The sequence below is a fragment of the Plasmodium inui genome, assembly GCF_000524495.1.
Source record: "Plasmodium inui San Antonio 1 unplaced genomic scaffold supercont1.1, whole genome shotgun sequence".
Classification (NCBI taxonomy): Eukaryota; Apicomplexa; class Aconoidasida; order Haemosporida; family Plasmodiidae; genus Plasmodium; species Plasmodium inui.
The window spans coordinates 1,148,087-1,171,996 of NW_008481835.1; the positions used below are offsets into that span (position 1 = coordinate 1,148,087).

Sequence of the window (23,910 nt, forward strand, 5' to 3'; positions counted from 1 at the left end):
TTCAGTCGCGTTCGTCGCGTTGGCCGCGTTCACCCTGTTCGAATTCTACCATCTCTTGTGAGCGAGATTGGCCACATTTACGAGCGAAGAAGTGAGTATCTATCTAAGCGCACGTACAAATAATCTCACGGAGAGGGAGGACCCCAATTGCGGTTCTCTATTTCTCCCTTTTAAGCGCATTATTCTGAAAAGAGCGCACTTAGTGAACAAATTTGGAACCCCATGTTGCGTCAACAATTACGGTTCGCACAAAAAGGGGGCATAAAAATTGCCTTCACTTAATTTTTATGTAAGAACGTGGAATTAATAAAGCTCGGGAAAGATACCTTGCCGGTCAATTCCCGCTTGTGCTTAAGAGCCATTTCAAACGGAGCACGAGGCAAAGGTGGAGGACATTCCAAAATGGAGCGTTAAATTTGGGAATCTGCCACGCATTGCATGCCAAACGAAACTTGAGCCATAAAAAATTCCACTGCGAGTACGTACATTCGCAACAATACGGAGGAGCGTACCTTTTTGCAAAACAATTTTATGTAGCCTATTTGCGCCAGGCGATTCCCTCTTTTTGATAAAGTGAGGAAGGGAAGCGCGGAGACAGTGAGGTTAACGCAGAAGGAGATTACAAAGAGGGGGAAAAAAAGAGGGGCATACCTCTTCGTGGTGACGTAAACGCGCTGACGTAAATGCGTTGTCGTAAAGAAGCTGACGCCAGCACCCTGACGCATACAGCCTGATGGGCGAACGCAAAATGGGGGCGAAGGACTACAGGGATTTGAAATTTTACAACTACATTCCCGTCAACAAGGAGCTCAAGAAATCGTGCGTGCCTTGTCCAGATACGGAAGAATTCGAAGCGAAATTAATTGAAGAATTTGAGGAACAAGTGAAAAATGCATTTCAAGGGAATGTTCTAGACCGAATTGATGCCAAAAATATCAATGCTGATTTGAAGAGAGATTTGCAAAAGAAATTAAATGTGTTGTCGAAAAAAACGGATAAAGCTATAATCGAGCTAATTAAGAGGAAAATAAATGAAGGCAAAAATCGGGGAGTGGAAGACGCCTTTAACGATAACAATAAAAATGACGAGCAGGACGGGAACGTGGAAAATTCCAACACGACGTTAAATTTTAATCAAAATGAAGATGACGCGAATTATGGTCACCTTTTACAACATGCCATGGACAAATTGGACGTCATGGATGACTCCGACTGAGGGGTTTCATTTTTTTTAATTTTAAATCGTCTTCCTATTTACGACAGTCTAGGTCACCGCTCCTGTTGCACGCGCATGTTCCAGATTGTGCGCCGGGCGCGGCTTGACCTTTCCCTCATGTGTATGCCATTCACATCTGGGATTGCTTATTTGGTACCACAGAATGTCTATTTTGTATTTCTTTTTTTTTTTTTTTTTTTTTGTGATGAGCGGAAAAGTGCCCAGTATTGTGCTGGGCGCCTATCGGAGTCTTCCCCCATGGATACACGTCCTGATCACATGAACAAATCGCTCTCCTTTTGCCCACGCAAACGCGGGGCTGTACTTAACACATGTGCAGTATTGCGCCTGACACTTTTTTTTTTTATGGGCGCGATGGATTCAAAGGGAAGCGCGGTTATAGTACGACAAGGTGGTAGCAAACAAGGACAGACGTTTAACAAACACAAATTATTGACGAATTGGAGGTATCTTTGGAACACAAAAAAGGAGAAAACGGGCAAAGGGATAGTTCGCCCAGGTTTACGAAAAGACCTAGAAAAGGTAGACACAAAATGAGCCAAAAAAAAAGATGGTACTTAGACTACTCTCCTGCGGCGCGCACCCTCCTCTCACAAACACTCGAACAAGTCGTTTACATAATTCAAAAGCCACAAAGGGAAGTAGCTGATCTCCCGGAAGAGAACAAAATCCACAGCGTGCTCTTTCTCCATATCGCAAACCATCTCGTTGTATTTTCCCTGCCAAATTTCACTTCTACATCTCTGAAGAGTATTGGAATTTTTCTTATCCCTGCTGAGCTTCCTGTAGGGAGTGTACCTCTTCGGGGGTTTGATATACTTGGGTATTCTGGACACCAATTCACCAAGTTGGTGTTTGTTATTTATAAGCATAACTGGGTAGAACAACAGTTCCGAGGACCGGTGGTTAAAATGATGTGACTTCTTTTTTGTGGTGCTGGCGTGATTTTCCTCTTCCTCTAAGTGACTAGCGCTGGCTTTATCTGATTTGGGGTACTTCTCTTTAAAACCATTTGTATTCGAATCGTTGCTTGATTGTTCCTCAGCGGCAGTGTTATAATTCTTCGTAGCCTTTTCCGTCGGAGGGATTTCCAACTTTTCTTTTGGGATATTACTCAAGATGGGTTCACTCCCCTGACTGAGTGAGACTCTGTCTTTCCGATAGCTGTCCTCATCCACGTTTTCGTATTCAGCACAATTTTTCCCATTTTGTGAGGGCGCCATTTTTAAGTGGTGCATCTCGTGTAAAGGATCACGTTCAATTTTGCTGGTGCTTGCTACAGAATTATTGTCATTAAATTTGTTCGCTTCACGTGTTTCTTTCCTTGTTGGGGAATCGCGAAGGTGCCCTTTTGAGGCACTTCTTGGAGAGTAACTACTAGGTAGGAAAAAATCAAAAGAGTGTTTCCGGATTCTATCCATCCCAATTGCGACATTATAAACATCACTTCTTTCCTTCATGTATAGGTTATAAAAAACGAGCATTTTCTTTTCCTTGTTTTCATCAGAGGAGGAGCACAAATTGAAGTCACTTAAGTTTCTTTTTTTCCTTTCCCTGAAGGTGTAATGGCTTTGATACTCCATGTTTTCCTTTTGTGTAAAGGAGTTTATAAAATCGGTTGTGTATAAATTGACATTTTTTGGCGAATGCAAGTTTTTTACGAACGTCTCTATTGTGTCTCTATTGGGTGTTTCTTCCCTTTTCACGTGTTCGCCCTGACTTTCTTTTTCTGTTTCCCTTGCCCTTTCCGACTTATTTACGAGGCAGAACAAATTGTATAGCAATTTGAGCGCGTTGGGAAGTTCGAAGCACGCGTAATTGCTATGCTTGGAGAGCTTGCTCGCGTTGGTCAAAATGGCTAGGTGCTCAACCCCAGAGTGCGGTTTGATATTGTTTGGATTGTAACCCACATATACATGTTCGGGCAATATTTCTGAAATGGGCAACGAGTGCCGTGGATTCTGCCGTGGATCCTTCCGTGCATCATGAGGTTCATCATGCTGTGCATCATCAGGTGAATCATGACGTGCATCATGCCGTACATCATGACGTCCCCTATGGTCGTTGTAGCGATTTGAAAGGCTGCCCTCCCTATGGTTAGTCTCGCTTGTCACTTTTTCCTTTATGTGTGCACCATTTTCGGTACTGCACATGTGCGGACTAGTGCTATCCACATACTTATTTTTGTGCAAATCGAAATTTCTACTTTTAGGAGCACCCCTGTTGACATAGTCCACATCATCAATGTCGTCACCATATGTATAAGCCACGTTCACACTCCATGCATTTAGTTCCACGAACGGGCAGTTTTCATCATAATTTAATTTTAGCAAAACGAAGGAATTGTACCATAATTCGACTTCTAATAGACAGGAAAAATTTGTCCTTACTAGCCAAATGCCTTTAGTCTTATCTATCAGGGTTACTCCTAATTTGTGTGCCTCGTCAACTGGTTCGTTAGTACTAACCTTTTTAACCATCGAGCATTTGATTAAAAAGAGTTGTTCCCTAAATCGGTTCCTGTCCCTATGCATTTCTTGTGGGTCAACATCAGAATCATTCCGATGTGTGTATAAATGTATGGACGGGTTTCTATCCTCCTTTAAGTGCTTGATCCCATCATAAGTGGAGTACTTTTCCCCCTTATTGAGGTGCGTTTGCTCCCCCGAGGGATACTCTTCCCCCTCCCCTGAATAATCATCCTCCGTTTTGACAATTCGGAATGACAAGTCGCTGGAAATTTCTCCCTTGGGTAAGTCTACACAGTTGTTATCTTGGATGATATTATTCACCGTTATCAATTTGTCGAAAATTAAATCAAAGTGGATTACTTGGCACCTGACCACGACAATCAAGGCAGTTCTAATGCAGAGAGGTTCTAGAGAAAATTCTTTAATGATGATATCAGAAATGTTGTTCACATTAGAATGCAAACTTAAATCAACTTCCTTGGACAGGGAAGACTTCTGATAATTAATCAAGCAGCTGAACGACTTCTCATTTGCAAATTTTTTTTTGGATGGATAATAGCTAGCAGGGACAATGTAAAAGCTGGACCCCAGACAGAAGTGAAAATCAGCCATCTGAGAATGTCTGATAGAATTTAAGTGGAAGAAATCTTCGTATGCATTATTCCAGTCTAATAAAACATCTGTACATACACCTATCGGGGGAAAAGAACATAAAAAACACAACGCTCCCGTGGGTTGAAAACTAATCGTCGATACAACAAAATCTCTCAAATATCTTCTACCACAAAAATCGCACCTTTCGATGAATATATTTCCATGTATTTCTGAAATTTTCGAAAATTTAGTTCCACACCTATAGTGTAGGGAATCTATATTTTGCGTGATTAAAAATTTTATAATGTTCCTGTTCATCAGCTCCTTTATCATGATGTGCGTTTTGGTTGGCAGGGCTAGGTGCAAATCGATGACTTTTTTTTTTCTGTTTCCAAATATGACATAGTGTTCGTTTGAAGGGGGATTTTGTGTTACCTCCATAGCATCTCCGTCAGCTGCCTCTCCACCAGGTGCATCACCCTGTTTATTGCTACCATTTGGGTCGAAGCTTGTGGAGTCTCCCTCATAAGTGCCAAATGCATTTTCTTTTTTTACGCACACATGGCTGCTTTCTTCCCCCCCTTCTCGTTCCTCCTTTTTCATTCTGCTGTGCAGGAGTGTCATGTCAAAATTTTCATTTTTCTGTTTTTCCTTCATAGAATGGTTATCCCCCTTAGTACGGATCGATCCTCTGTCTGCCTCGACATGTTCTCCCCTGTTGTAACCATTTAAATATTCCTTTTCTTGAAAGCCTGCATAACCTTGACGCTGTTCATGTGCTAATTTTGTATCCCTTGAGCGGTACTCTTGGCAATTATCCGCTCTCCCTGTCTGCGATTCGAGTGTGTCGCCTTCGTACAAAAACTCAGGACTCTTTCTTTTGACAAAATTGAATGGCGACTCCTCCGTTCTGTTAACAGAGATGTGCTGGCCGGGGTCATCCGAGAGTTCGCATTTTTCTTGTAAGCTTCTTCGTATCATCTTCGCCTTCGCGTTTTGGCTATCATTTGGATGAGGGGTCTTTACATCCTGGGTCTCCTTATGTGGCTTCGCCTCCTGTACCTTCACCTCGCTCGCTTCCTTCCCCCCCTTGCGTCGCTTCTCCAATTGCCTCTTCCTTCTGTGATTCGCTTGGCTCAGGAACTCATTTGTCCATATTCCTGTGGGGCCCCTAAAATCTTGTAACCCTGAGCTGGTGGATATGCCGGCACCAGCATGAACGACGATGTGTTCACTGGTTCTTATTTTTTCAATCAGTGTTTTTATTTTTCTTTTTTCTTCCTCAGAATCTTCAAAATATTCCTTTTCGCCCAACGGCCCTTTGTTTTCGTTTTTCGACAGACGCCGCGCATAATTCATGCAGCTCATTTTGGGGAAGGGGCGCAAATTGGGCCTAAGGAGTCGCAGACTCGATACGGAGGTGTTAGAAAAGAGCAAAAGGAACTATGCATTTAAGAAGGCTAACGTGCCAAATGAAGCTGCATACATACGTGGCGAATTGTGTGTTCGGCTCGGTGTTAAAGCAGTTCGCACTTTTAAGCCTATGGTCTTTGTGCTTATCCTTCTACACTGTGAGCCCGTCCTAGCTAAGGAAAGGCCATCAGTCCCATATTCGCCAAAGTAGAAGTTCGGAAAAATGCTTTAAAAAATATTCTGTGTATCGCCCCGTCCTGCTGAAATTGGTTCCACGAAATTTTTTTTCTCAAAAATTTGGAAATTATTCATGAAAACGTTCTCCTTGTCATTCCTCAAATTTAGACGATGTATAAGTTAGGCAAAGGGTAAAAAAAAAAATACAAAAAAATAAAAAAAATAATAAAAAAATAGAAAAAAATAAAACAAATAATAAAAAGCTTTTGTTTGCTTTAGGTAGTTCTTTTCACCAATTCGCTGCTTCGTGTTTAAGTGCTACGGTTTGGAAATTTCACGCGCAGATATGCCATGGTGTTAGGCGGCTCGCAATACTTTTCGTGCAGCAAGTGTGAGGTAATCTAATGTACATTGAGGAAACGCTTGTTTGAGTCAAGTTGGTGAGGAAAATTTTCTCCATTCGTTTTCGCCCCGATTGAAGAATGTAACCAAGGAACCATGCAGAATAAATGAATAATGATACTTGACAAAAAAAAAAAGAAAAAAAAATTCATGCCTAGTGCCTCCATGCGTCATATGAAGCAGTAGCTCATTATTTTATTCTCCCTACTTCTCCAATTTTACGTAATAAAACGTTTTTTAAAAATGAATTTCTCTCTGTTCTTATCGGACCAGCTAACGGCCAAAGCGGTTATAATACGAAAGGGAGCAAACGGCACGACAAACCTACTTCCTGAGTTTACATCGCATTGAGGGGGGTGAGTGCCACTTGGCGAATGTCCTCCACATGTCCATCCCCTTCCACGTTCGGGCAAGGGAAAAGCAAAATGAGAAACGTACCACGTGTGTACCCCAAATTTGCCACCATGAATTGGGCACAAATATATATATACATATGCCGGCCCCATCTTGAAGTGCCTTTTTCGTCTATCCCCCTTGGACACAACGAAGGAATAGAAAAATTGACAACCCCAAACTCTTTGCCGAGCTCGACAACACGTAGTTAAACATCCAAATGAGCACTCACCCTTGTTATCATAACTAAGAGTACAAACAAAATATATGAGGTGTAATACGGAATGGTATTATGCCTCTGATTTCGCTGGGCTGGGAGGAACACAAAGAAAAAGATGGCTTCATATAAAACCTTTTTTTTTTTTGAGGAGGAAAGATGCTACATGGTGTGCACATTGGTTCACTTAATCGTCTTAACCCCAGAGATGTAAGCAATTTTGCTATCAATAAAAATATATATGTATCCCCACGTACCTTTGTACACATTTGTTTGTTTTTCAAGTGGTAAAAGACAAATGCGACTTTAGTGGCGCCTTCGCGACGTCATGCGGAACAACACGGTCATCGAAGTTAAAGCAGGGTAACCGCGTCGGAGAAAAGAAGAGTTGTACTGTAGGGGTATTTACTCAAAGTAAAGAAGGAGTGGTGCACTCCGAAAAAAAAAATGAAATAAAAAGAATTCCCCACCAACGTGGGAATTAAAAATTGTAATAAGTGAACTGGAAAGGAAGGTTCTCCTGTGCTGCTCCGGGGTTTGAACTTGCCTTACTCAACGAAGTCGAATCCTTTGCTCTCTTAAAACGGGAATAATAAAGTGAAACGAGCAAAATGCGGTAAGTAAAGTGGAGTACGTAAAATGCTGCATATAAAATGCGATACACGTGCGTGCATCCGGCGCTCTGAAGAAGAAGAACGCCCTTTTTTTTTCGCGATTTTTTCTTTCTTTTGCCGAACCGTCGTTCCTCAGATTGACGAAGTATTCCTTGGCCTCCGCAATGTTGTCTCGGAATTTTTTGTACCTACAAAGGGGAAAAAAAAATACACACATATATGCATGCATCATGTACACATTTCTGCTTGCACATCTTAACCCATTTGCTGGTTTGCCCCAAGAATGGCACAAAACTGATGCAACTCAAAATTTTCAAACGCGTCAAGTCGCTTGTGACAAACCTTGCATGATGCAGAAATTCGTAATCGGGGTGCAGGCTATTTTTGTAGACCTTCTTTTTGCAAGCTGAAAGGGAAGAAGTTTGTACATTCGGGTTGGATACACAAAAGAAAGGGAGAAGAAGGCAAACAATCTTCTGTAAGGGAAACTTCGCGGTAGCATGACACAGGCAGATATATGCAAACGAAAAGGAATATAATAACCTGCTATGGGGCATTCGATCGTGTCTTTATTTTGCCTAAAAAATAAGAATGAAAATAATAAAACAGTTGGCATGCGTTAAAATCTGCTTCTTTTCTTCTCCACACTTCTACAAATTCCACTTACATCAATCGGAGTATGAACGCTTTCTCAAATGTGTGAACACATGCCTTCCTATTTTTGCTAAACCTAAAACATGGGTGATGACACAAAATGAAGCAATCAATTTTGGCATTAAAAGACGGTGATTATTTTTATAGAACATTATTACGTCCGTTGATCTGAACTGTTAAGTGCCTTTTAGAAATGGAAATGTATTTTTCGTAAGGAGTGGCACACATAATGACTCTGTGGTGTATACTTCAGGACATAAAAAAAAGGGACACTCCGAAATGCACATTCTTACCGTTGCGTCACAGGGTTTTCAAAAGGCATTTGCGATATGGGGCATTTGGTAGGGAAGACCCCCACTTCTTCATCCACGACCAATTCGTCCTCATCGTCATCTTTCTGATTTTTTAAGTGAAACTGGGAGAGGCGGGAAAAAAATAAAAAAAAAAACAGAAGTTAGCAGCACCGGGAATTGGGTCAAAGTGTGTAATAATCAGATGTACACTGCGCTGTACAGAGCCATAAATGAACAGAAGACGAGGTCTATTTGTAGTCTTTTTGTAGTCTTTTTGCAGTCTTTTTGTAGTCTTTCTTTTTTCATTTTTCCCCATTGGTACCCTTGCTAATCTGGATATGTCCTTTTCGTCTGTTTGATTTCCTGAACATTTGCAGAGTGCGTACGACAATGAGAGGGATGAAGATTTATATTATTAACAGCAGGGGTGGAAACAAAGATGGAGTCACCAGGTAGGGATTCAGAACTACGGAGTATTTCGTTTTCCCACACAAATTGGGCTACCAAAGTGAGTAAAAATGGGATTTGTTATTCTTCTCTTGTCTTCGCTGTTCTCTTTCTTTTTTTTTTTTTTTACAACAATTTGCCTCATCTTTTCCTACCCTGCAATTTAAACTTCACGTATCTGTTCACGAGCTTCAAAAATAGGGCATCAATATTTAACTCGTCTGGAGGTGCGGAAATGCAAAAAGGAAATGTCGTCATGAGGACTTCCTTTACAAAGTGAAGTGGATACGGATAAATGGCATCAAAAAAAAAAAGGATTGGGTAAAAGATGCCCCCCAAATGGACGAACCCCATACGGTTGGTCTCCCCTCGATTTATAAAACGCGTTTACCTGACCCTGAACAACGGGACATATGCACATGGGCATGATTTTTAAGTATGAAAAGCGATTAAAGAGGGGGTATGCGGAGATTAAAAGGGGGTTAAAAAGGGGTTAAAATGGTGTAAATTGCTAACGCATTACAGAAAAGAAAAATCCAATTTGCATATTAATGCCTGTTGCCACACTTACGAAAATATTTAATCGAAAATAGAATGTTGTACAGGCTCTTCTGCAAAGAATTGTGATATTTCTGGATTTCACTTGAGGGGGTGTACTCCTCATCATATTTGTCCAAGCTGTCCCAGATGTCCTGGAAGCTTGGGATCTACATGGGGGGGGAAGGCGCCGGGAATAATTCAGAACACTTTGTCTCTACACATGTGCAAAGGTATACAATCGGGAGAGTAACACAGATTTGATTTTTTTTTTATTCTTGTTTACTAGATCCTCCTCAGACAATTCGTCTTCGCTTTTGCTTTGTGCCTGCGGGGGTGGGTAATGAGGATCATATTATACCACCTCACATGTGTGTACATATACACAGTGTATACGTGTACCTATGCGAATATATGCAAAACGTTGGCCATTCCTGCTTCGCTTTCTTTTATTATTATTCTTTTTTGTTTCACGCGTTTTACCTCCCCCGAGGAATCCTCTTGCCCGAACATTACAGTGGCAATACGCTTTCTCCTTATGCCCCAATTTTGCGCTAATTCTCTTTTTCGTAGTTCCGCACCTCCACGAAAGGCTTTTACGGGGGATGCTATATTCTTCTCCTCTTCGTTGTAAAGTCACTGGCTAGAAAGTCGTGCTGCTTGACAGTCTCATTTCGGAAGGGGTGTAAAATTCGCCTATTTGAAAATCTGGAAATTTCTTCTCATTTTTCGCGAAAATAATTCTGGTCACGGCAGAATGGCAGCAAGTTGTTCGATTCATTTTTTCCGCAAAATGAACACTCGGTGGGTTTACTCGAATTTAAAAAGAAAAAAAAAACAAAAAAAAGAACGATGCATTGAGAAAATGCTAAACAGAGGTTGCACCTATATCCAACTTACCCATTTAACATGCGGAAAAAATCAATTTTATGCAAATGGTTTTTCAATTTGCTGCATGTAAGGAGTCGCAATCTTCGCTTCTTTTTCTTTTAACAAAAATTGAGCGGGGGAAAAAAAAAACACAGCAAAAAGGGGACACAATATGACACGTTGCATTATAAGCATGTTAAGAAAATAACCTCGGAGAAGTAAAACCTCCAAAAATATGGTTTTAATCACTTACAAAATTTAGTGAATGCCACAAATGAACCATGCATAACAACTCTCAAGTGTGATTTCTTTCCCGTCGTTCCCGAATATCGAGCAACATTTCTTTACCTTGCAAGATATATCGATTTTGTATAAATTACGGTTTTGCATAACAGTTGTTCAGAGAATTGGAATTTGAGGAGCCTCCGTGCAGTTTTTGGCTCTCCCAAGCTGTTACAATAGTTGGAGGATTTTTCCGAGTTTTGCGTAATATTGCATTTTTTTTTTTTCACATATCTCTATCGTTACATCGTGATAGCGCCTGTGATTCCCCCCGCACAGGTACCCATCGGCAGCAGACAACATAGGCCAGCCCCCACAAATACATTACATATCGCGTCGCAGATTAAATGTAACGCAAAAACAGGGGCACCGCATAATCCCCACCGTAGCTATATAAAACCTCCACATACATATAAATATTCCCATGTATACACATGTGTACATGCACATAAACTTACAAAAATTTGTTTGTGCAACATTGCACGTAAGTCCTCCCTATGCTTTTTTTAACCCCGTGGACCGCACGTATTTAACCTCTCCTCATAACCCGTGATACTATACTGTCGTTTCGCATAAAAAATAGAACTATTATAATCGCGCGCGTTGGATACGATTGTCATGAATATACATCAGAATTAGCCGCAGCGCACTTGCCTCCTCAGATAGCCGCCGTAAGTTTTACGCATAAGTCACGACAAAATTAGGAGGAAAAAAGTGAATAAATAACGGGCAGAAAATCGAGCAAAAAAATCAGCATAAAAAAATTCGCAGTTTTTTTACTATGTACTGGGGCTACCTTTTTTCTGAGTTGACTTTATTATTTACTGTAAAAATCTACATGCTAATTGTTATATGTGCGGACTTAAGCAATACGGGGTGCATTTTTCTATGTAAGGTATTTTATTTCGGCCAAATGGAGGTAAATAATAATAGATTATAGGTCAGCTTTTCTTATAAATTACGAATAGACACTGCTTTTGAAAGTGTGCTATTTTCTCATTGGTGTGAAAGTGGGGCGTAAAAAATGGAATCGACCATAAAGATCTGGATGACGCTATAAGCAGCGGCAAAATAGGAAGCGCAATAGGAAGCGCAATAATAAGCGCAATAATAAGCGCAATAACCGCGACGATAGTGGGCATAAACAATACCTGCGCAGGAAGGAACGCGGCGTGCAAGAATGGACCCAGAAGCGTGGGTAAAAATTTCAGAGATATAATAGATCAGATTTTGTTATTCCAGGCTGAGGTACGACTACCCCCCTTCCCGCCATTTTTACTAAACAAAAGAAACAAAAAATGATCGGGCACCCAAAATTTCCTTGCCGTGACGTTTTGTACATAATAAAAAATCTGCTACATAATATATTATTTGAATTTGTTGCCTTTGCTACATTATAGTAGATTATAAGTATACGCCAACGTAACGCAGTATAATAATGTGACATAGCCCTGGCAAAAAAATTTTCGTAATTTTTTTCTGATCTTTTTTGTGATTTCTTTTTTTCGTACGCGTTAGGAGCATATATGATTGTGCCCCCGGCCAAGCACATATATTATTCATAATGCAGGGGAAAGCCAACTATACCTTCTCCTCATCCATTAGTCATATATGTAGGCATATAAGATATATATATGAACATATACATATGTTCCCCATATGATGTTATGTGTACATGGCACTGCATTTACGTAACTACGAAAAGATGCCTGCTTTTACTCCCCTTTTCTTTATTTATATACCACAACACGCAAGTGAATATAGCAAAAGTAAAATCTTGAAAAAGTCCGTGCAGAATAAAGTATAATATTATATTGTCCCCCATCTTACGGCATATAATAATATACATATATGTACGTACAGTAAGTAGTAGCTACTTTTTATACCTTTACGGCTAAATTTTGTTTTTTCTTTCTTATTTCTACCATTTAGTGTATTTCCGTTATTATGAAAAAAATAATTCATTTATATATATAAATTAAATTTGTCTATATAGAGTAAATAGTAAAAAAAATATAAGCGTGTATATTTATATGGCATTTTGTATAAATATATATGTGCCAAATTCTTGGGATATATTATTCTATTTTTTTTTTTTGATTGAAAAGTTACGCACTTGTTTTACGTAATTTACGCAAGCAACGTGGAGTGATTCTTCCAGTTGCCTTATTAGGACTTTCGTCTACTTCGTAATTCTTTCCTTACGAGTGGCAGAAGTGACTATTTTCTGTCTTATTTATTAGTCCCCTTTTTGTCAATCAAATTGTACTCAATGGAGGAGGGGTCAGCTCCAGAGCGCGCCATGCATCCGTTTTTTTCTTAAAAACAAAAGAAGGCCACGATCATCGCGGCAGAAATCGTGGCCGTATTCATCACTCCATTGGCAGCCATCACCACAATTGCAATCACCACCGCTTTAGGAGTCGCCTAACCAGACTCGCCATTCTGCACATCCTCTCCCTTTACCGCTTTTCCGGCCTTCGCCCTTAGCGTAACAGGCTGAAACCTGCAGTCTGATATATCCTGCATGAATAAATCAGAATTAAGCGTTTGGAACATTTTGCATATTCGCAATACGTGTAAACCAATGCCCTAAGGAAGATTTAAGCAATTATTTATTTTTTTTCTTTTGAATCCCCGCGCGAGTGTTAGATATTGTAAAGACGAAGGGAGAAACCAATCTCCCTTGCATGTCAGGCCTTCTGTATAACCTCTTTACCGCATAGCCCATATAATCCGTTTTTTGTATTCTTTCCGATCTCCTCTTCCCCTCTCTGATCAGACGAAGAAACCACAAAAAATAAAGATGATGATGATGTGGGTCTGCGAAAAGTCACCGAGGGTTATAACAGAAGTTCACATAAATCGCATAACAGTAAAATGACTGTGAAGAATAATGCCAAAAATAAAAAGGCAAAAAGTAATGTGAACAATTCTGGGGTTCACAACAGAAGCAGCGTAACAGAATCGAGGGAGGAGAGATGGCGCATAAGAAGCACAATCTCAGAGCTTAGCGCTATTCTAGCCAGCAGTTACATCGATCCTGTAGGGAATGCGAAAAAGGGTAAAGATAGCAGGGAAGTGATTGATACGAAAAGGATTGATAAGAAAGTGCTTGATCAGAAAGGGATTGTTAAGCAAGGGATTGTTAAGCAAGGGATTGTTAAGCAAGGGATTGTTAAGCAAGGGATTGTTAAGCAAGGGATTGTTAAGCAAGGGATTGTTAAGCAAGGGGTTGATCAGAAAGGGATTGACAAGAAATCGATTGATAAGAAAGGGATTGATAAAGCAGTGATTGATAAAGCAGTGATTGACAAAGAAGTGATTGATAAGGAAGACATCGATAAGAAAGTGCAGGCGATTACTACCTCCCTGAGCAAAGAGACTTTAAAGCAAAGCAACGAAAATGATAGGGCATCGGAGGAAGTATCCACAGAGCCAAGCACCCAGGATTGTACCACCGTACATGATAACGACACTGTTAGTGGTACACAGATTGGGGATGATAATGGAGACGTGCAGTCCATCGCGGAATTGAGCACATGTCAAACAACGAACGAGAAGGATGATGCAGGTGGGGATAGGAAGGACGAGAATGGAGAACAACATAGTCTTATTCCTCCACAAGGTGAAGATAGTAGCATCCCCAAGGGGGAAAAAACAAATCCTATCAAAGATCAAAATGAAGAAAAAGAACACGACAATCCAGTCGCACAAGAAGAAGTGGCATTTGTTCGCCTTACCAGGTCGAGGAGTAGAACCATAAGGAACAACAAGAACGACATATTTTCTCAAGAAAAAAGTACAAGAAGCGTGACAGGATGTAGCAACACGAAGGGATCTAATAGGAAAAAGGAAAAAATGGAAGTAGAGAAAAACCTAGTGGATAATACGTCCCAACCGAATTGTAAAGAACAAAGAAGTAGCACTCTCGCCAATGAGGAAGACAAAGTAGCGAATAACGTAAAAGTGAGCAATTCCACAAATGCAGACGCTTTGGGGGAAAATACCCATCAGCTTCTCAACATAAAACCTGTTCCTAGTTTGACAAAGAATGAAGAAGTTGCTCAAAAACCGGATCACTGCTACTCCAACGTTTTAGGCAATGATGTTTTAGCGGATGCGGCAGAAAATGATGCACACAATTTGTGCATTCCTCTCGTTAGCAATTCCACCACGGATGATAATGCCAACCAATGCAGTGCCCCCACTTCTGCGGTGAAGAGCATTGACACCAGCAGCTGCGATTTATCCGTGGTGAATCAAAATATGTGCAATGGACCAGATGAAAAGGGGATTGTAAAAGCCAAGCGAGAACAGAGCACAGTGGAAATTGCTCAAGAATTTAAAGCAGTTGACCTGGACAGCTCTGTACATAGTTTTAAGAAGAGAAGGTCACCCCGATTTAAGAGCAAAGGTAAAGCAGGATGGGGAGGAAGCACAGGAAGAGATAATTTGAATAACAAGAAAGTGGAGAACATTGAACAAAAACCAGATAGCATTAACAATAATGACCTCCTGGAGAGTGATGAGAAGAATATTCTTCCTAACGTAACCGACCAAGGTGGAATTACCGCCACTCCTGTTAGTGAAGATGCTGACCAGAGCGTTGTAGACCCCTTCGTTGATACGAAAAAAACAGGAAAGAATAAAGCACAAAACAGTAGTGTTAAAGAGGGTAGCCTCGATGAAAACCTGAATGAAAATGCGAAGGAAAATAAAAGTTCAGTGAAACCTCTCTTTCATGATAGTAGAAGACGAAGGAGAAATGACGGTTTGTCCCACATGAGCAAGGCATCAGGTGATGCAGATACAGTCAATTTGCATATTCCACCAAGGGAGTCATCCGTGTTGGAAGAGAAGCATCATCTACCCCATTTGGAAGACTCCAAAGAGGAAATAAACAGCAGCGCTGTTGATAGAAGCCACAGCCCTCCAAGGAGAAAAGTGAAGGACGAGAAGAATAAAGAATTCTTGGACAGTGAAAATAGCACTGTCGATGTGGCTACCTCGGCTGATACGAATTCGGGTAATGTGGTCAGTCCTTCGAGCGGTAGTCATGACCTGAGTCAGGCTGATCACCTAGATTATGCATGTGGGCGAAATCTAAGAAAAAGGAAATGCACACAAGAGGGAGAACATGGTACAGATAGGAAGAAATCAAGAGGAGGTACATCCACGCCAGTTAACAACTCCACCAATGCAGATTGTCACAAAAGTGACACTTCTAATGTGTTACTAGAAAGTGAAGGGGCCAACGCTGACTCCGACCAAAATAGTAGTAATCACTGCGATAGTGACAGCAAGAGACTCTTCCCAAATGAGACGTTTCAAATTAAAGAAGAATTTATGAATAACGTAAATAGTCTGAACACAGTATTCAATTTCAACGAGGAGTTTTTAAAATTTCTAAAAAAAATTAGCAAAGTGGACGACATTGATTATGACGTTATGTTGTCCTTCCTCGGGGAGGTACAAGGCAAGCTAGCCAAAGATATGAAGCAGCAGTTCCCACCCCACTCCTTACATTCCCACAACGTAGATGAAGCTGTCTACGCCATGGAATACATAGTAGAAATACTAAACAATAATAATGAAATTTTAAACAAACTGAACCAGATAGAGTATAAGTTTTATTACGACTACTTGCGGAAGAGATCCGTTAAGAAAGGAAATAAGAGAAAGAATTATGACTACAAAATAGAGAATGAAATTGCCCTAAATATTGCGCGCATTCCCAGAGATATTAACAATGAATGCTGTGTTAAAATTCAAAGTAACCATTTGAATGATGACAACACCGTGAACAATGAGTCTACTAAAAGCTTTAACGGAATTGATGATGAGGAAGAAAGGAGACTGAACGAGCTTCTCTACTGCGCCAACAAGGAAATGGATGATATTTATATGATTCGCACTTGTGCCGATATGTACTTTATGAATTACAACGAGGAAGACAATTTTCGTCACATTAATCAGCGCAGCTTGAATTTAAAAAATGATAATCGCAGTATTATGCTGCCGAATTCCAGTGTCGTAGGGGAAAGACCGCACCATGAAAGAGGTGGAACGGTACGTAAAAGGAGCCGTCTCAGTCATCCAACCGGTGCGGTCGCACAACAAGTGACGCAGTGGACTGGGGAGAAGAGGCAACATGGGGAGGAAACAGAAAAACATGGAAGTCTAGTGAACGGCCAACCACATAACACAAACACATTTGCAAAAAAGGCAACGGGAAAAGACAGAAGCACCGAGAGAAGAATGATCATAAGGAGCTGCAGTGGGGAAGTGCAAGAAGGAGAAGAGGGACCTCCCGTAGTTGCGCCAAAGTGTACGGATAAAACGGACCATAATGCAGAGAAAGAAAAAATAAGCAAAAGAATAAGCAAAAAAATGAGCAAAAAAATGATGAAAAAGATGAGCAAAAAAATAAATCTCATGCAAAACGAAAAGAATATTAACAAAAACGACTTTCTGTTTAAGTATGGGCACAAGTTCATCAAACAGAACAACGTCGATTTTGTGTGCGATGAATTCAACAAACTTATAAGGCATACTCTGAAGAATGAAGACTTATTCTACTCGAATTATTCCCAGGGGAAATATAAAAATGTAAATGAAGAAAGCTTGTTTAAACATTACATATCGACGAAATTGTATAACAGCACCAATTTGCTTGACAGGTATAGGGGAGAGCAGAAGGAGGGGAGCATTCTGAGCGAGAAGGCATTCATAGGCAGACAGTTGGAGGCGAATGAAGGTGTCAGCGGAAAGGTCGACGAGCGGGAAGAAACGCTCATACAGCGTTATGCTGATTATTTTAGACAACTGAACGATGTGTCCAGCAGGGGGCGCAATGGGGAATGCGGCAAGAGTGGAAAAGGCGGCCAAGGTGGAAAAGATGGCAAAAGTGGAAAAAATGGCAAAAGTGGAAAAGGCGGCAAAGGTGCAAAAAATGGCATACCTAGAAAGGATGGAAAAAGTGGAAGAAGAAGTGATCATGCACAACTGGGTCATTCCACTAATGACCAGTTAGAAGCGCACTACGACGCTACCGGCGCACTGTTATCGGATGCAGATGATAACACGGAAAAAATGTGTGGCGACCACGAGAAAAGGTCACCCTATTGGGATGTAAAAAAGGACCATATAGTGGGCTGTCCAAAGTGGGAAAATAATTATAATCAGAATGGTGGAGGTAAACATCACTGGACGGAAACACACCTGAGCAACAACAGCAATAACATGAGCATAGTGAGTAGCACCATCGGAGAAATTTCCTATGGCGTTTCGGCTCTTTCGAGTGAGGATACTACTCGTGTGAGGGAGAAGCACTCGGATGAGGCTGATGATAATACGAGTTACGTGAGCACTAATTTACAAGGCAGCGTTAAAACGGAGGCAATGGACCGATTAGAGAAGCATGAGAGGAGGAATGACGACTCGGAAAAAAAACAACAGAACAACGGTTTTAGTAGTGAGGAACGGATGCATGATGGCCCGAAGGGCACATATCCGCAGAGTGCAAGTATGAAGAATGAGGGAGCACAAAAGAAGGACGCACCTGAAAAAAAATCATTCTGGTTTGCGAAGATTGTTCCATTTTTTAAGAAAATCGTAAAGGGGAGTGGATCGATTGTCAATAATAATCCCGACGATGTTGACAACGCAGGCAACGCAGACAAGGTTGAGAACACAGCCAAATCTAACAACGCTGACAATGTTTGTGATCTTGCCAAGCAAACAGGTGACCGTGATGTGAAGAAGGAAACCGACGCGGAGTTTGAGACCCACCCCAGCGGTGTTGGCGCCACGGAGAAAGGGCTAGCAGATGGTAAATCCAAAATTGACCGAGAAAATGCCAAGGCCTCCATCGAAAGACACGATGAGGAAACCAAAGTTTGTGCCCACTTAGAAGGCAACAACAACTCTTTAGACATTTCCAATCGGAGCGAAAAAGACGAACCGGAAAAGAGCGCGACGGATGTGTCGCTATGTCACTATGGTAGCGGCATTACAGAAGATAGGACCTCACCAAGAACAGGTGCCCACGCTTTAAGGCATAGGAATGAAACGCTCCAAAAGAACATCGACACTCTGCTGAAGGACACATTCTATTCAAAGGATAACGAATTTATGAGCATAAACAGGGACAGAACGCAGAAGGAAATTTTAAACTGCCTGAGAATCGTGTCCCAAATTAAGAAAATATTTTTTGACGAGTGCTCAAAAATGATTAATGACCAGATTTATGACCTCGAGAAAAATTTTAGGATACCGAACTTCTCCTTGTCGATACTGGAAAATTCGTTTGACTACAATGATGGCAAGTGACGCGCCGGTTTTGTCCTTTCGGAGGAGTAAGTCTTTTTTTCTTTAAAGAACGCCTTTTTCTGACAAATATGCCTTTTTTTTTGATAAAATGTCCTTTTTTTGAAAAGATGCCCTTTTTCTGAAAAAATGTCCTTTTTTTAAAAAGATGCCGTTTTTTTTGAAAAGATGCTTCCTTTTTTTGAAAAGATGCTTCCTTTTTTTGAATAAATATTTCCTTTTTTTGAAAAAATACCTCCTTTTTTTTTGCCCATTTTTTTGTCCCGCCGCATAAAGCAAAAATCACCTTTTTGTTTGCTTTTTGTTTTCCGCCTAACTAAACCGCTTAATGATGGCTCCCCGGGTCGCATTTAAAATTGACCCTACTGAACACTTGCCCTAACGGGTAAATTTTAACCAGCCACTCCGTTGTGTGCCTTGAAAATTAAGAAAAAAAAACAGACATGACGTCATGTATATATACGTACGTAGTACATGTTGACACCAACCCGTTGCAGTCAGTTGAGCAACCTACTTAAAGGGACAAATTTCATTTCCCCTTTAAAAGTTCTGCTTTTTTATGTGCTTACGCTATGGGGATTGCGAATTTAGGAAGATGTTGCTTTTTTCATTCCCCCGAAGTCACACTTGACGTAACCGTCAAAATGTGACATTTCGCGAAAGTGAGAAAAAAGGAAGCCTGTAAGTTCTCCTCGACATCACGAAAGAGGCAAACAATCAAACAGGTTTACATTTTCGCGCCAAGGGTACTCTTCCTTTTGGAGGAATTAAGCTGCATGCGAAGGCGCTATATTGCATTGTGTAGATGTGTTACCCCAGTGGTGTAAAAACATATTTTGTCGAGAGTTATGAAAATTTACGCACAAAAAGGGGGTACTTGTTTTGCCCTTTGGATAAAATACACACTGACATATTCCTCAATGTGCTACGTATGAGGATGTAGGGCTTGATGGGAGAACAGTTATGGCGTCCGCCCCTCCTATACACATACCGACTTCTTGCGGAACCCTTCGCAGGACCGAAAAGAGGAGTAACTTATTGGAATTAAAAATGTGTTCTACTCGGTTAAAGACACTATATAGGTTCAAAATCTTCAGATGACGCATGGAAATTGCAAATGCCTTTTTGTTCTTGTTGGGTAGGGGGTAAAACACAAGAAATGGAACATGCGTTCGCACGTTTGGAAAAAATGAATTATATTAATTATTATTATTGTTATTATTGTTATTATTATTGTTATAGTTATTGTTATTATTATTTTTATTTTTTTTATTATTTTTATTATTATTTATTTTTTTTTTCATGTGTGTATGTCAACGTGTGCATATTTGAGTAGTAATAATGTATTGTAGAGTTTTAGCTTGTAGGCCTGGAGGTGCCTTATGTGCAGGGGCGCTTACGCAGAAGGTGCTGCGTGGTGAACTGAGCCCCTGTGGGTAACACACTCATGCTAGGAGGGACACGTGGAGGGGAAAGCATCTTCACGATATTCACCCTTGGGTGATCACCTCTGTTGGTATGGTCACCTCGACGCGTGGAAGCATCAAGGCACCCATGCATGCATAAATTCATGTATCCATGCAGCTATGCATCCCTGTGGGGAGGAGGGGAAGGCCGCTTACAACTTATCCAAGTAGTTGTCTAACTGCGGCATTTCGACCTTAATACCCTTTCTCTCTCTAATGTTCATAATAATTTTGTAGGAATTTTTGTTGGAGTCAAATGGATCATCATAAAGTACAGACCAGTGATCAAAGACACATTGTGGAAAGGCTTGTCCGGAAGTGGCAGCTCGTAATGCAGAGGTGAAACCAAAAGATTCGGCGACGGGGAGATGTGCCTGTATTTTTAGTAGTGGCGTACCTAACTTCTGATCTTCCGAAATAACAATACCTCTTCTTTTGTTTAATACTGAGTAGACCCCACTGACAACATCTTGGGGACAGCTAATATCAACAAGGTAAATGGGTTCTACTAATCTTGGGAAAGCAGTCAACTCGCAAGCATAGATACACTTCTTACAAGCAGGCATAATTTGTCCAGCACCTCTATGTATAGCATCAGCATGCATATGAACGTCTAACATTCTAAACTCACAACCTCTCAAGTTCTCTTCACATAAAACTCCTTCTTTGGATGCCCACTGAAAAGCAGCTACACAGTGCACCTTAATTTCATTCATGTACTGGATACCACTGGTATTATCGGTCAACAAATTGGGTCCAATTGTTTCTGGTCCGAATGCCCAGATTTTCAAGGCTAAGTTTTTGTCCCACTGGTAATTACTGTGTAGGTAATTTGCCCTGGCTTTCGGATCATCCTTATCTGATACTTTATTTTTGTCAATATCTTCTGGCAAGCCTTCAGCTAATGGGAACGCTTTCATAAAAAGACGGTTGTGTTTGTTTGGTGACTTACCCAAACAAGTGATGGAGGACTCTTCTGTGACGGTTTCTCGATACGAAACAACGGGGTCGGACACGATAAAGTCAATCTGTGCATACTCGTCTTTTAAATCTTTTAAGCAAATTTCAATGTGTAATTCACCACAACCGGAAATGATGTGTTCTCCTGATTCGTCCGTCTGACATAGGACTAATGGATCCGACTTGGCCAATTTTTTAAGACCATCAACTAATTTTGGTAACTGCTTGCTATCCTTGGGCTTCACGGCAACACGTACAACTGGAGAAACACTATATTTCATATCAGCAATGTTATGTGCTTCTTTAAAAGTTGTAATCGTTCCTGATTTTACAATGTACTGATCTACTCCGACTAAACAACAGGTATTACCACATGGGACATCCTGAACCTGTTCGGTATACCTACCCATCATAAGAACAGTCCTTTGGATGTTCTTTTCATACAGATCTGTTTTTTCTCCTGGTACGTAATGTGGACCTTGGATTCTTACCTTTTGTCCTGTTGCAACTGTTCCGGAGAAAACACGACCAAAGGCGTAAAATCTTCCCTTGTCAGAGGTGGGCACCATTTTGGATATGTACATCATTAGTGGACCTTGTGGGTCACAGTTACGAATAGCATTGGCCGCTTCATCATCCATGGGACCTTCATAAAGGTTCTCTACACGGTACCTTTGTGCTGTGGCTGGAGATGGCAAATGCGTGACAATCATTTCGAGTAGGGTATCCCCAGCTGGTAACCACAACTGCATTGCTTTTTTTAGTAATTGTTTTCCTGTTAAATTTTTATCATCTCCTTTTAATTCAACTCCGATATTTGTCAACATCTTTGTGTACTTATCCTTATCGTCATTCATGATGGACTGACATAAATTTAAAATTGGCTCCATGATGAACTGACAGAAACCTCTCTTATATCCTTCCTGTTGATTTTTGGACCACTTCTTCGTCTTGGCATCATAAAAGCTGTTACCCCATAGGCGCTGCATCATTTTGCTCTTCTCAATACCAAACTTTTTCGAGTATATTCGAGAAAACGTTTCTAAGGTGAATGCCCAGCCTTGTAGACCTGAACCGAAGGACACTGTTCCTTTTTCTGGGTATACCTGAATGTCACCCATGAGCTTGTCTGTATAGGTGGAGATAATGACATTCACACTCTCAATCGTTCTGGCAAAGGTCTGATAAATATCTTCCACTTCCATCTGTAATTCTAGCAGCGCTCGGTCCACTTTATTCACATGTAACACTGGTTTAATTCTTTCTCCTAACGCTTGGTACAATACCGTTTCTGTCTGCACACAGACTCCTTCAATGGTATCTACCACAACTAGTGCACCATCTGTAACTCTTAGCGCTGCTGTGACTTCTGATGAAAAATCAACATGTCCTGGGGAATCGATTAGATTAATAAGAAAGGGTTTCTTTCCTTCGCCATCTTCCAAATCGTGCTCAAAGTACATAGAAATACCGGTCGACTTGATGGTAATGCACCTTTCCTGCTCATCTGCTCTCGTGTCCGTAAAACGCGCATCTCCTGCATGCTTGCTAGAAATAATACCAGCCTTGGAAACTAGAGAATCTGTTAGGGTTGACTTTCCATGATCCACATGCGCTATAACGGACATGTTCCTGATCTGCTTGGTTTTGTTCATGATCTCACGAACCTGGTCCACTGTGAAGTTCACCATTTTGTTCTACCTCTATGTGTGATTGGATGGGGGGGAGGTTGGTTTGGTCTGCTACGTTTTGCTACGCCTTCGTTTGATTTGGTTCCTTCTTTGGCGAATACTGCGCTCTGGGGGTAGCGGCGGAATGCGTAACTGCTCAACAGGGAACCCCTTTCGTGTTTTGCTTTTTCACCTTTTTTAACCCTCACGAGATGTAGGCACGCGCGCGGGGATAGGAGTACAATTCAGCAAGTACAACACGCTTATATGGGCAGGTGTTTGACCTGGTCGCTCATATATATAAGTTATAAAACAGGCGCTAAACACTTTTTCTGCTTTTCCGTTTGACACTTTTTTCTCCCCCAGGGGAATTGTACATACGGGTGTAATATGCACAAGAACGTTTGTTTTATGCGCGTGCTACAATTAAACGGTATGAAGCATTCGCGTAATTTTTTCGTTATACAGCGTTCGCTACAATACTTAAGTATTGAATTTGCGTATGTTTGGTGCGTGCACGGTACGCAAGGGGTATATTATAATAAGTATGTTTCTCAAAAAAATCTCATAAACTTGGTTTGCTCTTTTAAAAAATGTTTGCAACTTTGAGTTTAACTGGTTGTTTGCACGAACGGCTCACTTTCCTACATTTTTTTTTTAAAGATAAGCTGTCAAGTGGTAAAAAATATTCTATGTGCTTGTGCTTTGTGCAATCGTTTTTCGCTTAGCTCTTTTTTTGACACGATATGTAGAGAAATTCCTACAGGGGCTTCCCACAAAAATGACCCGAACCGGTATGCCCTATGCAATTAGCCAGCATAGTGTAAGTTTTTATTTCGGGCAATTATGCCCCTGCAGGCAAAATGCAATATATGCTGGTAA

At 40.9% G+C, this 23,910-nt stretch overlaps 5 protein-coding genes across 5 annotated transcripts; 2 read left to right on the plus strand and 3 right to left on the minus strand.

The window, feature by feature from the left end:
* Positions 1 to 748: 748 nt before the first annotated feature.
* On the plus strand, positions 749 to 1,216 carry C922_00270 (hypothetical protein; the record flags this gene model as incomplete). The annotated part of the gene is made up of 1 exon (XM_008815887.1): positions 749 to 1,216. One exon carries the CDS (start codon positions 749 to 751, stop codon positions 1,214 to 1,216), a length of 468 nt encoding a protein of 155 aa, XP_008814109.1.
* A 611-nt stretch (positions 1,217 to 1,827) lies between these two features.
* Positions 1,828 to 5,670, minus strand: C922_00271 (hypothetical protein; the record flags this gene model as incomplete). The annotated part of the gene is made up of 1 exon (XM_008815888.1): positions 1,828 to 5,670. The coding sequence occupies one exon, from the start codon at positions 5,668 to 5,670 to the stop codon at positions 1,828 to 1,830; it is 3,843 nt and encodes a 1,280-aa protein (XP_008814110.1).
* Positions 5,671 to 7,452: 1,782 nt separating this feature from the next.
* Positions 7,453 to 9,962, minus strand: C922_00272 (hypothetical protein; the record flags this gene model as incomplete). The annotated part of the gene is made up of 11 exons (XM_008815889.1): positions 7,453 to 7,481; positions 7,642 to 7,706; positions 7,861 to 7,924; positions 8,062 to 8,096; positions 8,186 to 8,248; positions 8,466 to 8,587; positions 8,788 to 8,828; positions 9,068 to 9,133; positions 9,484 to 9,619; positions 9,736 to 9,777; positions 9,933 to 9,962. 11 exons carry the CDS (start codon positions 9,960 to 9,962, stop codon positions 7,453 to 7,455), a joined length of 693 nt encoding a protein of 230 aa, XP_008814111.1.
* Positions 9,963 to 13,481: 3,519 nt separating this feature from the next.
* On the plus strand, positions 13,482 to 18,935 carry C922_00273 (hypothetical protein; the record flags this gene model as incomplete). The annotated part of the gene is made up of 1 exon (XM_008815890.1): positions 13,482 to 18,935. One exon carries the CDS (start codon positions 13,482 to 13,484, stop codon positions 18,933 to 18,935), a length of 5,454 nt encoding a protein of 1,817 aa, XP_008814112.1.
* Positions 18,936 to 20,550: 1,615 nt separating this feature from the next.
* On the minus strand, positions 20,551 to 23,049 carry C922_00274 (elongation factor 2; the record flags this gene model as incomplete). Its single annotated transcript, XM_008815891.1, has 1 exon — positions 20,551 to 23,049. One exon carries the CDS (start codon positions 23,047 to 23,049, stop codon positions 20,551 to 20,553), a length of 2,499 nt encoding a protein of 832 aa, XP_008814113.1.
* Positions 23,050 to 23,910: the final 861 nt, after the last annotated feature.